At 56.8% G+C, this 13023-nt stretch overlaps 7 protein-coding genes across 7 annotated transcripts; 2 read left to right on the forward strand and 5 right to left on the reverse strand.

Moving 5' to 3' along the window:
• The first annotated feature begins 93 nt into the window (after positions 1-93).
• Positions 94-895, forward strand: BGZ61DRAFT_16017 (small nuclear ribonucleoprotein Sm D1). The gene is made up of 4 exons (XM_046237459.1): positions 94-230; positions 317-366; positions 468-691; positions 761-895. Exons 1-4 carry the CDS (start codon positions 217-219, stop codon positions 773-775), a joined length of 303 nt encoding a protein of 100 aa, XP_046112227.1. The 5' UTR covers positions 94-216; the 3' UTR covers positions 776-895.
• A 119-nt stretch (positions 896-1014) lies between these two features.
• Positions 1015-1776, reverse strand: BGZ61DRAFT_525573 (methyltransferase domain-containing protein; the record flags this gene model as incomplete). Its single annotated transcript, XM_046252793.1, has 1 exon — positions 1015-1776. One exon carries the CDS (start codon positions 1774-1776, stop codon positions 1015-1017), a length of 762 nt encoding a protein of 253 aa, XP_046112228.1.
• Positions 1777-1963: 187 nt separating this feature from the next.
• On the reverse strand, positions 1964-2598 carry BGZ61DRAFT_543576 (uncharacterized protein; the record flags this gene model as incomplete). Its single annotated transcript, XM_046255251.1, has 2 exons — positions 1964-2396; positions 2432-2598. The coding sequence occupies 2 exons, from the start codon at positions 2596-2598 to the stop codon at positions 1964-1966; spliced, it is 600 nt and encodes a 199-aa protein (XP_046112229.1).
• A 203-nt stretch (positions 2599-2801) lies between these two features.
• Positions 2802-7650, reverse strand: BGZ61DRAFT_501779 (kinase-like domain-containing protein). The gene is made up of 9 exons (XM_046251711.1): positions 7284-7650; positions 6590-7206; positions 6138-6521; positions 5647-5672; positions 4982-5278; positions 4266-4917; positions 3892-4209; positions 3775-3838; positions 2802-3724 (listed from the first exon to the last, which is right to left on the reverse strand). The coding sequence occupies exons 1-9, from the start codon at positions 7380-7382 to the stop codon at positions 2894-2896; spliced, it is 3288 nt and encodes a 1095-aa protein (XP_046112230.1). The 5' UTR covers positions 7383-7650; the 3' UTR covers positions 2802-2893.
• Positions 7651-7808: 158 nt separating this feature from the next.
• Positions 7809-8546, forward strand: BGZ61DRAFT_438321 (uncharacterized protein). The gene has a single exon (XM_046244226.1). The coding sequence runs from the start codon at positions 8010-8012 to the stop codon at positions 8340-8342; it is 333 nt and encodes a 110-aa protein (XP_046112231.1). The 5' UTR covers positions 7809-8009; the 3' UTR covers positions 8343-8546.
• An 87-nt stretch (positions 8547-8633) lies between these two features.
• BGZ61DRAFT_525576 (CCAAT-binding transcription factor (CBF-B/NF-YA) subunit B-domain-containing protein) lies at positions 8634-9575 on the reverse strand (the record flags this gene model as incomplete). The annotated part of the gene is made up of 1 exon (XM_046252794.1): positions 8634-9575. One exon carries the CDS (start codon positions 9573-9575, stop codon positions 8634-8636), a length of 942 nt encoding a protein of 313 aa, XP_046112232.1.
• Positions 9576-9672: 97 nt separating this feature from the next.
• Positions 9673-10371, reverse strand: BGZ61DRAFT_16052 (uncharacterized protein). The gene has a single exon (XM_046237464.1). The coding sequence runs from the start codon at positions 10278-10280 to the stop codon at positions 9771-9773; it is 510 nt and encodes a 169-aa protein (XP_046112233.1). The 5' UTR covers positions 10281-10371; the 3' UTR covers positions 9673-9770.
• Positions 10372-13023: the final 2652 nt, after the last annotated feature.

A 13023-nucleotide genomic window follows, 5' to 3' on the forward strand; every position in this document is an offset into this window, starting at 1 on the left:
CTCACGTGACTAGCGCCGCCCACCGCAGGCAGGCACCACCCTGGGGCTGTCCTCAGCCTCAGCTCTCTCACCGGCCACTCATCACGTGCACCACCAAGCTCCGACTTTTCAAGCTTCAGCCTTGACGCCGACGAAGCGCGCCGACCTCCCACGGCACATCTCCTACTACCGCCCTATTCGCCGCTGCAGCACTTCAACCCACCGAAGGCCGCCAATATGAAGCTCGTTCGGTAAGCAATCCTCCCGTGAAATGCACTCCGCCTGTGCTGAGCTCCTCTATCAAGCATGAGCTCGTCGACTGACTTGGCGCCTCCAGATTCTTGATGAAATGCGCCAACGAGACGGTGACAATTGAGTTGAAAAATGGTACGGATACGCATTTTACCCCTGGTTTGCTCTGTAGAATACTACCCAGCAGCGTCGAAATGGTAGCAAGCTCGTTCAAAGCACTGACACCGAACTCGCAGGCACCATCGTCCATGGCACCATCGCCTCCGTCTCCCCCCAGATGAACACAGCCCTACGCACCGTCAAGATGACGGCCAAGGGCCAGGACCCCATCTCCCTCGACACCATGAACATCCGCGGCTCCACGATCCGATACTTCATCCTCCCCGACTCGCTACCCCTCGACACCCTACTCATCGACGACCAGCCCAAGCCCAAGAACAAGGCTCGCAAGGAGACCGATCGGGGCGGCCGAGGAGGAGGTCGCGGAGGAGGTCGCGGCAGGGGCGGTCCCCGAGGCAGGGGCCGGGGACGGGGACCACGTTAAACGGAGGATTAATGAGGTGGGATCCAGACCGGACGTTCCTAGAATGTGGGGACAGAGCGGGGGATGTGAAGATATCTCGACGATATTGAAATGCAAATGGAACCTGGCGTTTGGGATGTTTGGCCATAAAACAATGTATGAATCATCGGCGGGTGGGTATCGCTTTGGTATGGAAAGATATCTGAAATACATGCTCTTGTACGCCATGACGCTCTCCCCTCCCCTCTCCCCTCTCCATCTCACTCCGCAGCGGCAAAGTCGCGCCAAATCCTTACAATCTGCAGCTTCTCCCACCCGGCCTGCTTGCCGCTGGAGCCCGCCATCAGAGTCCGCCACTCGGGCCCGAACCCCTCGATGCGCCGCTTTACCTCGTCGGGCTTGTTCTGCGCGCAGAGGAGGAGGTAGGCGCAGCCGCGGCGGGAGAGGATGCGGGGCAGCGACTCTACAAGGCGATCCGTAGTCTCCATGCCATCCCGACCGCCGGCGTACGACAGCGCCAGCAGGTACGAGTCGTCGTCGAACGAGGGCGTCGCGACGTCGGCCAGGTCGTCGGCCGTGAAGGCCTCCGGGCGGGCGGGCATCTCGGGCGTGGGCACGTAGGGCGGGTTGAAGATGAGGACGTCAATGGCACCGTCGCGCCAGGGCGCCGTGAGGTCGCCCATGCAAGACCCAAGATACATGCCGTACGAGTCCGGGTTGTCGAGCTGCGCCTTTGCGGCGGTGGCGACAGTCGCGCGGCACGCAAAGGCGTTCATGTCGACGCCGGCGGTGAGGACTTGGCGGCTTCCGAAAAGCGTCTCTGCGTGGGCGTGGACGAAGCTGATGACGACCCCGGAACCAGTACCGACCTCAACCACCAGGGGTGCCGCATCGGGGAATGCCTCGTGCAGGAAAGTCTTCTCCGTCTCGGACGAGAGCGTGTCCAGGAGGAGGTACGAGTCTTCGGCGGGCTCGTAGACCCGTTCGTAGGGAACGTGGGATGTGTCTGGGGTTGGTAGCATTTTGCACGTGTGCAAGAGTTGCGAGATGTCGTTGAATGTGTAAATGCTTCAAGTGTGCCATGAGAAAATCCATCGGGCTGGTGTGGCGAGGCACGTGATGTCAACTCTTATGGGGCTTCAAGAGAACAAACATGGTGAAAGAGAAAAGGATGGTTCTCAAAATGCTCCATGATGGTTTTTTGCATGTCTATTTCTTTTCAGGGGTTCTTGACCAGAACAGAGGAAAGACATTGTATCCCAGCTGAGAACACCGACGTGTGCAGGAACTCAATGCAGATGGGGAAAGCTTCCAGCTCAACACCACGTTAATTAGCTGAAGCTTTAGAAAGAGAGAACTCTCAATTGAATATCCGATGCAGGTCGTCCTTGTGGCCAAGCCAACTTGAGTGGCTGGCAAGTTGTGTTTATCGTCGTCCTCCTCGAGTCGAGTCCCCAGATGACACCCAGCAACCCATTTCTCACTCTCACCCACCACAGCCTCTCCTCTCCTCTCCTCCCTCCCAAAGCCCATCACAGAATCACACACATTCTCCCAGAAAACTTCACCTCGCAGCCCCAATCCTCCCTCCCAGGCCCAACTCCCCACTTGACGCCCCATCCCATCGCCTCCACCATCCGGACTAGGTTGCGGTCGTATACGTTCTCAAGGTCGCACCGCGGGCATGGCCGGCTTCGTGTCCGGATGTACTTGGGAGTCAACTTGACTGTGCCGTCGCAGAAGGACGGGCATGTGGAGAAGCCCATGAAGGGTTCGCATGACTCCGTGACCACGGCCCACACATGCTTGCAGAGTTTGTGTTCAAAGTAGGTGAGAGTGCACATTTTGATGTGATTGAATAGAGTATTGGGGAGCCGAAGGTTGAAGGGTAATGGTCAGGTATAGATTCTTCGGCTCTGTTTCGAGTTTAAGATTCCTGGCCCGAGGCGTGGGAAGTGATGAACAGGTGATTGCAGAGTCAGGAGTGAATCTCTGCAAGGAGAAACCACGTAAACTAGATGCACACGTGTAATATCCACGTTAAATTCAAATGCATGGGTAGTTGCTCTATTCATTCTTGGTTTTACTAGATATTCTGAGAGAAATGGGTATCAAACGCCATGACAATGTTTATCCAAGTTATTCTACCATCTCCCCTAACGACGACTGCGTTGTAGTCGCGTCCCTCAATGTCCCACTCTCGTCCATCTCGTCCTCGATCGCCTCCTCGATATCAGGCAGCAACCGTGCCATCATAGCCTCCATCCGACGCATCGATTGCTCCATGTTATCAAGCCTCTCCGCCATGCCCTCGAGGTCTTCCGTTTCGGTGAATGAGCCCCGCAGCTTCTGCGAAATGCCCGGGAACATGGAGTCTCTGCGTGATAGCTGCTTTGGCTGTGGTTCGTTTGTGTTACTCCGCTGGAATTGCCTGCGGATGAGGTGGTGAGTCAGATCATCATCAACTGCAATGTCGCTCTGGACTTCGTCCGGAGGTGGGACCTGGAACACGGCTCGGATATCCCGGTGGACGGTCAACCGCCACTTCTTCCAAAACCGGCTCTTTGTCGGCGGCGTCTTCAACTCCGGTCTAGGCTCATTGATCTGGCGAGGGGGCCAGAGCAAGCGACGTTCGGCAACAGCGATGATGAGCAGAAGGGGCAGGTTGATGAATTTGACTGCTGCAACGTGGATCTTGTGGAACCATCGCGGGCTCACAATGAACTTGAGCGGCACAAACAAGAAGACGGCGACAATGTTGAATGGGGGTTGGTAAGCAAATACGGCGTCGGCTTTGACACCCTCGAGGGTGAGAACAGCTCGGCGGAACTGGATCTCAGCGGTGGCATTGGTGGAGATGTTGCTAAATGTGTTGGATAACATGGAAACCAGGATAGTAAGAAACAAGGTGTTTCCTAGGAATGCGAATGCCACCATGACGCTTGGTCCCAGGAGCCAATGGAACTCAGTCTACAGCAGAGTCAGTTTCGATGTTCAAGAACTAGATTCGTCCAACTTACCGAACGATGAATTCCTGTGGCGTCGAGCCCAAACCATATGTAAATCATCCATTTGGAGATGGTTCTACATCACCTGTTAGCAACGCATATAACGTGGGGTGATGGTATTGGACATACACAAGCTGGTGATTTCCCTCGCCAAGCCAGAGCAGCGAGAGCAAGAAACCGAGGAAGCACCAGGCGGAGAGGGCTGTCAGGAAGAAAAAATCGGCCATCATGGACCTCAATGCCAAAAATACGAGGTTATCCCGCAGCAGATTAAACGCCAGGCGAGGAACCAGAACAGGAGCAGCGAGAGCTAGCACGTCGTAGGCCTGCTCAGCAGGCCCCAGGTCGTGCGTATGCCAACCATATAGTCGGAGGGTGAGATAGACCCAGTATATAAGGACGAAGGCAACGTCAAGAAACGACCACAGGTTTTGCGTGTAGACATTCCTAAGGGTCCATGTCAGCTCCTGCTCCCAAGTAAGACGACGATGAAATAAGCATACCAGCCATGTGCCAGGATAGTCGCAAATTGATCCAAGGCCCATCCAAACGCAAAGACATCAAATGCGATCTCGAGCGCACTCCAGCCGTCCTTTCTCCTGAATACCATGACGGCAATGTAGAGAGTGAGGAGGATAGTGAACTGAATGGACTCGAGAATGTTTCGTGTCCGGGGAACAATGAGACGGTACTGGTTCAGCAGGGGCGAGTCACGGGGGTCGTATAGGGCGATGGGCTTCAGCTTGTAGTGGTCCGGGATGATATCCCAAAAGGTTGAGGGGGTGTAGACGATGCGGCCCTCGTAGATGGCGTTGACGACCTTTTGGCAGGTTGTCGAGCTCAAAAAGAGCTTGCTCTCGGTCACAATGGCGATCTCGAGCGACGGCAGCGTCTTGTGATGGGTCCATGAGGTGGTGCGCTCAGCCTCCTCGCGGATCTCATCTGGCGCGTTCTGGAACGGCTCGAAGCCGGCAACGAGAATGTGCGCCAGCAATAGGAGGCCTTCAGGTCCGGGATGGTTCTCACCGAAGCGGCGGAGGATGCGTGTGGCGATGAGCTCGCACAGCGTGGCCCGCGAGAAGTTTACATTGTGGCGGTTGTTCAGGTGAGATTGCTCCTCGAGGAACTGGGCGCGGTTGACCAGCATGCAGTAGACTTGGCGGAACTAGTCAGCTATACTTCCCGCTCGACGGAGCTTAGCAACTGAATGGGAGCTTACTAATTGAGATGTCCTCCAGGCCGTAGAACTTGTCGACGAGCGGTCTCACGACGGTGACATTGATCTTGAGGTCCTGCAGTTGCTCCAGGCTCAGAAAGTCCTCGACGACGCTGATGATGTCGCGACGGATGCGGTGGATGTTGGTGTAGACGGGCAGATGGCTGTGAGGATCCGTCATGCAGCTGTACAGCGTCTCTGGATTCTCGACGCCAACGCCGGTGCTGAGCCTGCTCAACAGCGGCCGCCGCTCATCGGCCGGCGCAGGCGGCGTGGGCAGCCGGATACGCCTGCGCTGGTCTGCCATCGGAGACGCGCGCCGCAGGGCGAGGGCGAAGAATTGATAAGGCCAAGGGTGGAAGAGTGAGTGTGGAAGGGCCGTCAGGGCGGATCAGAGGCGGTTAAACTGTAGAGCGGCAACGCGGGAGCTGCGCGAGCCGGATAGACCTAGAAATGCCGGAAGAGAGTGAGGGCAGGGAATGAGAACAATAACGTCGCAGCAGAAGAAGTGCAACGTCATGTATCCAGCGTTTCGGATTTCTTCTATGTTCGGGAGGGACCCTGATTGGTTTCCGCAGCACCCAGCGGAGATAAGACACCCGGCTAGTAGATCTTGGCTATCTCTTCTCCAATGGCTTGGCAGGATGCTTAAAACGTGGGTGAAGCACCCTGTAAGAAATAGGTAGGTAGGTGCCTATCAAGGCGTCGTACGGCTGGTAGGAGAATATGCACGGGGGTCATGGTTAAAAGGGTTGATACCGGATGGGTCAGAAATAGGCCTGGGTGTGGTGGGTGTGGTGGGTGTGGTGGGTGTGATTACCTGTACGGGGAGTACTTTGGGTTCTATATCTTGCTACTGTAGGTACCTACGTAGGTATGCTGGCTCGCTAATTCGACATAAATCGCAGTGGCCACTCTTGTTTGCCTTACCTCCTATTATGCAAATGTTCAACTCAATCTCGATTCGTCAATTTCCTCACTTTCTATATAATTTGCATTGTACCTCATCAACTAACAAAGCGGTAGAACTCATTGTTTATTTGATTTTTCAACTATTGAAATGTGAACCTTGTTTATGTCTACCAACAACTCCCTAACGTAGTTGATTCAAGCACAATACCGACACACACACACAAACACACTTACTTCTATCCCTCACAACCTCGACCCCGTCTCCCCAGCACCAGCCTTCTTCGCCAACGCCCACGCAAACTCGGCCATTGGGCCCCTCGTCACGGCGTGGTGCTTGGCCTTCTCGCTGCTCGCTTGCCGCGCCGCATACCGCGCCGCGATGCCCTGGCACACCGCCGCCAGCTTCCAGATGTTGAACGCCATGCCCCAGGGCACCTCCGCGCGCGGGTCGTAGCCGCTCGTCTCCGTGTACCACTCCAGGATCTGCTCCGGCCGCGGGAGCCCCGGCGTCCGTCCCGGGAGGAAGCCTGACGTGTCGTAGGGCGACGCGCCCTCGTACTGCGCCGTGGAGAAGTTGGTCATCATGTTGCACACGTCCGAGAGAGGGTGGCCCACTGTCGACATCTCCCAGCTACGAGTTGCGTGCGTTAGTACATAGGCTCTCCAATGCTCCAAGGTAGTCGTGGGGATATAACGTACTCTAGAATGCCGATAACCCGCGGCTCCGTCTTATGAAAGATCAGGTTATCGATCTTGTAGTCACCATGCACCAGTGTCGCCCGGTCCTTGGGCTGCAAACGCTCGTTCTTGAAGAAGCGCACCGTCTCATCAAAGTACGGCAGCTTTCCCACGGGCTCTTTGGACTCGACATCAACCGCTTTCTCTTGACTCCCGCAGATGGTGATCCAGGTCTGGATCTGGCGGTTGTAGAACCCAGCCGGCTTGCCGAACCGCTCCAGCCCGACCTTCTTGTAGTCGACGGCATGGAACCGCGCCAGCGTCTTCACAGCGTCGCGCCACATGGCCTCGCGCTCTGCGGGGCTGACGCCGGGCATGGTAAAGTCCTCGAAAATGCGCCCGTCCAGGAACTCCATGATGTAGAACGGGGTGCCGATGATGGATTCATCCTCGCACAAGCCATACGTCTTGGGGACGGCGACGTCTGTGTGCTCGAGGGCGTGCAGGACGCGGTACTCGCGCTCGACCTTGTGGGCGGTTTTGGAAAGCAGCTTGCCCGGCGGCTTCTTGCGCATCACGAAGCGCTGGCCGTCGGCGGCCGTGATCTGGTACGTGGGATTCGATTGACCGAAGCCGAACTTGATGTCACCGCTGTCAGTAACGTGGAGGGCTCCGCGATGCGCACGCGACCGACGGGGGAATTGGGGTGGCTCACCTGCTTCAAGTCGAACGGAGTTTTGATCGCGGGCACATTCTCAGAGATATATTTCCCAAAGGCCGCCTCGTCGATGGGCTGTCGTACCCTGCCAGCCATGATGGCGGTGATTCTCCCTTGTTTGCGATGGAAGTGCTCTGGATGGATACTGGCCACGGGCGGTCTCGCTGCAGCACGAGCAGTCTAAATAGCACAGAGCGAAACAAAGAAGGCGCAAGTAAAAGTCTAGGCCAGAACCCCCAGTTTGAAAGTCTGGGATTGAGGGATGGCCTCTACATATTTCCGTGACGTTGAGGGGACTGACTGATGCTCGGTCGCCATTCTGACAAGCCGAGGTACGCATGGCTATAGCTCGACTGGCTCGCCGTCACGGCGCGAGGTAAAATGCGGGTCTGTACTTCCGATTCCAAGCCCGCCCCTCTTCCCCAGATGGCTCACCCTCGGCACGTTCCTGGCCCAAGAGCCATAGCCACGGAGCCGCTTCTTCACTCGGCCAATCGGTCCCCATCCACAACAAGTACCGAGCTATCGTTACTTGCGATTACTAGTCACCAGTCATATTCATTTGCGCCTTGAAAGTATACAGAATTCTCAATTTGTGGTCATCTTCCCCTAGCTATTATCCGGCGACGGATAACCGTAGTTGAGTCTAATCCCATCCTCAACCGGGCAAACAACAAAGGGGCCGTAGGAAACTCTTTTCTCTTCCCAAACAATCTTCAACAAATGTTTTTTATCTTAGTTTTTTTCAGCTTTTTTTTCCTCCATCGCCTGGTCCGCCAACCTGATCTACCTGCTCCGCAAAGACCAGTCGCCAGTTGGCGCTCCGTTGGCGCTCCGTTGGTAGCCAGACCCACGTTCCGACGACGGCAGATGGATTGCAAACTAAGTCGACAAGATACAAGGTCGAAAACAAAGGAGAAGGGACCGAACGAAATAACGAAGAGGGGGTATCCATCGTGTCGAATCGTCCATGCATTCTGTCCATCCGATAATCCTGAGACCGCATCCATCCGAAGATGCCTGCGGCATGCTGTTGCCAGTCCAGTGCTGTATTAAAAGAAATTGATAAAAATCGATTTGCCGGTTCCTCCACAGGATCCGGCAAAGTCCCTAGAAACCACAAGCGAAGGTGCTAATATCAAATAAGAACCCCCATTAACCACAGGCACCTTGCCGGGTTGAACATGTCCCACCCTCCAGGGACCTTCTGGCACAAAAAAAAAGCGACGAGGGGGGAGTTGAAAAAAGAAGCTCAAGAACAAGAATCATGTCTGCTGTCGTGACATCGTAAACCGCTTGTAGACTAACAAAGGAGACAAGTGGATGCTCGCATGCGTCAACGCGTGCTCAGCCGTCATCCTCGTCTTCCTCATCCTTGGAGCTTGCTGTGTCTGTCTTAGCTTTCTTGTTCGCGGTCTCAGTGTCGGCTTCAGACTTGCGCTTGGTCCCTGCGGATCCAGACGCCTTCGTTGACACAACAGAATCTCCGCCGTCGATACTGCCGTCTGGTCCCTTGGTAGCTTCTCGCTCCATAGCCGCGACCTCTTCCGCAGTAAGGAATCGTCCGCCGGGGCCACGGGGCCTGCGCATAGCATGGTTGTGTCGTGACTCGTGGAGGTACGGTTTCCGGCCCTTGGAGGTCAGCCTGAGCTGTTCCTCAAGTCTTTGGCGAGCGACGCGTCGCTTCAGGATGCGGTGGAATTGTTTAGCATTGACATAGAGGGGTGATTCCTCAACACCAGTGCCTGCGGGCACCTCTGGCGATTGAGGATGCTGCATCTGCGCCTGGGTCATTTGAGGAGGGGCGACACCTGGCCGAGGCCCGGCGTGGTTCATCATGGCCTGGGCATTGGGTACTCCGGGACTCGTGACCTGGCTCATTCGGCGACCAGGTATTTGAGAGATGTTGTTCATGCGAGGGGACTGGCGGCCGTCCTTCTTCGCATTAGCACCCATTCGGGGCGAGCTGTGAGGCATGTTGGGGTCGGATGGCATATAGCCGTAATTTGAGCCAGAGGCAGCGGCGGTTGCGGCCATTGCGGCCGCCTGGATGCCAGGCATTCCATAGTGGACTTGCGGCATACCCTGCTGTGGGACGCCGTATTGTGGTTGATACATGTTGTGTCCCTGAGCCGGTGGTTGCTGCTGGTTGGAAAGAATCGGCGAGGTTTGCACCGCGTGTTGGTTGATGCTGTGGTTTGTGGGCGAGGTGATACTGTTTTGAGCGCCCGAGTTTGTGTAACCTGAGTGTGCGGCCTGTTGTTGCTGTGTGTATTGAGCGTACTCCATTATACTAGGAGTCGAAGCTCGTTGGAGTTTGTCGAGGCACGGTGTCCTCGTCGCGTTTCAATTCGTCGTCGAGTGATGAGGCTCAAACTGACGAAGGAACGCGAGGCGCAGAGATGGAGCAATGGCAGAGCAAGGAGCGCAGATAACGAATAGCTGCAATCGAAGGAGGGACCCGATTAGCGAGCTGCGGGGTGTTTAAGGTCCGTTGGTTGCTTGGGTATAGTTGGGCATTCGGGTTGGGAGTCGTCGGTTTTGACGATAGGGTTGTCCCAAAGGTATGGGATGTCCGGGCACCCAACCTATTGGATATGCGTGGATGAGCTGGCAGGCGGGATGGGGGCAAGGCAGCTCAGATGGTCGACCACGGCATATGCGGGCTGATGTCGTGGCTGGACACGGTCTGGGGTGGCTGAGGTAACTTGAATCGAGGCCACGTGAGAACGAAGCGAGGTAGAGTTGCAAAGAGAGCTTGGATTGTCGAGCACAGGGCAGACCGCGACGCGAAACTGCACTTGGCTGGTCAGTTGCTTGCTCAAAGAGTTCTGTCCAACCATAGGCGTTAGCTTGGGTGTATATATGCCAGCCAGGATGAAGGGGGATGGAGAAAATGGGGAATGGGAGGGACTGAGGGGCCTGGCGGGAAGGGGTGCAGCGCGCGTCTGGAAGCCACACACTCTTGATGCGTTGGCAGCCCAGAGAGACCATGCATGACGGAATATGCAAGACCCAGGCCCACCATGCCCACCACGCCCACCACGGTCAACACGCCGGCCGGCTCAGCAGCGGCTTGGGGTCGTTGTGGTGGTGGCGGCGCAGACACGAGTGACAGCGAACCGGACCGACGACGAGAGCGGGCCCTAGGCTGCTACACGCATCCAGATAGGCGCTATGGGACCTCGCATCGGACTTGCGTCAAGGCCAGCGTCAAGGCAAGCGTCAAGGCGAGGCGGCGCCCAAGCTAGTTGGACGAGGAGGCTCGAGTCTCTTCCGGTGCTCTGGATAGCTGCAGTCCTGCGCCTTGCGACAGGGAGTGGGGCGGGGAGGCAGGCAAACAAGACAACAAAAGGGACGGGCGTGCATATCGAGGCTGGGAGGGCAGGGGGTACCGTTGTGTCACGACGCTTGAAGTGACCCAGCTCGTGGGAGAAGAGAGGAGACAGTGATGCCAAAGGTGGTGACGATGTGCGAGGGGGTGTATGGCCGGGGAGGGCTTGAATCAGGAAGGTCGACCAAGGAAGCGTGCGCTCCTCGCACGGCACTGCCGGGCCCAAGTGCGACCAAGACACAGAGAGCGAGACAGGCAACACAAAAGAGAAAAGACGGTACGTACCAAGCGTTGATGCTTCGTCAGGGATCTTGGGAGCCGTCAGACGGAGCAGCAGCGGCTATGTCCGTGTCGTCAGCATGAGCCTCGTTAGGGTTTCAGACGGTGCAGTGCAGTGCAGTACAATCAAGGCGGGGGGGAGGGAGCTTCAAGCACCTAAGCACCAAGAGTCGGTGTAAGTGAGAAGCGTGTGAGGCCAGGGTGAGTGCGTGCAGGGTGGTAGTGAGCCGTAGCCAAGCGAAAAGCGTGCTGTCAATGCGAAAGGCGACTGACAGCCAGAGGAGAAAAAAAAGGCGCGGCTCTCAAGCAAGGCGCGACAGCTCTCTCGCTCAGCACCTCAGCACGGTCGACGCTTGCTCAACGCTTGATGGGGCGGATGCAATGACAGCTCGCTCGCGTGTGCAAGCACTCACACACTGACGGCCCGAAGGGAAGGCGACCAACGAGGTGGTTGGGAGGGGGGAAGGGAATGCGTCGTTGTTCGCAGGTGGCTGCACGAGGGAGGCTCTACGTACCTTTTTGTGGTGTGCGGTGCGACAGATGCAAACGCGGACGCGGATGCACGGCGGGCGAGGCGGAAATGGCAGAGCTCCAGGCACTCCAAATTGTCGACGCGACAGGCTGTCGCGAAGGCTGATTGATGGCTGTGAATCTGGGGTAAAATCGGGATCCGCAGGCACAGACCGTCACCTGACAAGGAGAGCGGCCAATGGAGTTGATGAAGGCGAAGCTGGAGACAATGATAGGCTTCAGTTGTTGCGATGTTGAGAGAGGTCAAAAAGGCGACGCGAGAAGAGCGTGCTGATTTGCTGGTGGCGGGAGGTGGGTAGATGGGGATTGGGGGTGGGCTGTCTCGGGTGGGCGAGGGCTGACGGTCGCGCGGCAGAAAGAGTTGATTGAGTGCGTGCGTGCGTGAGTGCGCGTGCGCGTGCGGGTACGGGGACGGGAGCTTTGTGCGTGCGCCGGCGGAGGGACTAACACGGATAGGCGAGTGAGGGGGAGAGGGTGAATGAGGAAGAAAGACCAGAGGGAATAGCTCGTCAGAGATAGCCTGATAGTGGCAAGCCAAGGTAAGAGGAGTTGGAGTTGGAGTTGGAGCTCGGAGTAGGGGCGGGACGCGCCTTTGTTGTCAAACGCACTCCTCAGTTGGGGGCGTGTTACGCGCTCAGTGAGAGAGAGTGGGAGGAGGGTGCGAGAGGGGAGTGAGAGGGAATGGGGTAAAGTCGTGGAGAGAGGGAAAAGGTTAGGTAACGTGCGCAGTGGGCACGGCGTTTTTCAGGCTGCAGCTGAGCGTCTTTTGGGCTTTGACAGCTCTCAGTTGACGGGACTCAAACTATGCGCCAGGTGGCTGTCAGTTGCCAGTTGCCAGCGGCAGTCGTTGTCGTCGATTTGGCGCCGTCGAGTCAGCAGGCTGAAGCTGTTGTTGACGGTGCTGACACCAGGGCGGCGGGCGGCTCTGTGCTGCGCGCGCCTGAGCAGTTTTGCCGTTTGGGGAGACTGGGCGGGCGGTTGAGCGAATCGCAAACCCGACCTGTCGTTGCGCGGGAAAGCTTGTAGTCTGGGCCGTCGTCGAACAGGCAATAGCCACGGCAAGGGGACGGGCAAGGCGTTTGTCCAATTAGTCGAGTCGCTGTGAATGGCCAGCGAACAGAAAGGTGTTTCGACGCTGGGACGAATCTGATTGCTTGTCGAGTGGAGGAAGCAGCAGGATTGATTGGCCGTGGAGGAGGAGAAGCCGCGAGGAGGACGAGGAAATGCGACGAGATGATTTGAGGGGCGGGACCAGACTCTTTTAACACTTGTGACTGGCTGATTCAGCCCTCCGGTGGGGCTCCCCGGTGGCTGGCAGCTGGTCTGGATTTTGATTTGCGGACATGACGTGATGCAGAGAAAAAAGAAGTGGCGCGGTTTTTTCCCTCGCTCTGAGACGGTAGTCCCGTTTGGGGAGGGGTTTTTTTTCTTCTCTTTTCTTGGGGACGTCGTCCCGGGGGACTTGACCCCGGGACAGAGCTCCGTCCCCGTCGCATGCCCTTTCAGCTTCAATTACGCAGCTGGGGATAGATGTCCAGAGAGGGCAATTGCCGGACAGCGCTCTCAGTTGCAGCCCGAAACTCGTTTTCTCGG

The sequence above is a fragment of the Ilyonectria robusta genome (assembly GCF_021365365.1).
Source record: "Ilyonectria robusta strain PMI_751 chromosome Unknown BGZ61scaffold_1, whole genome shotgun sequence".
In the NCBI taxonomy this organism is placed as follows: Eukaryota; Fungi; Ascomycota; class Sordariomycetes; order Hypocreales; family Nectriaceae; genus Ilyonectria; species Ilyonectria robusta.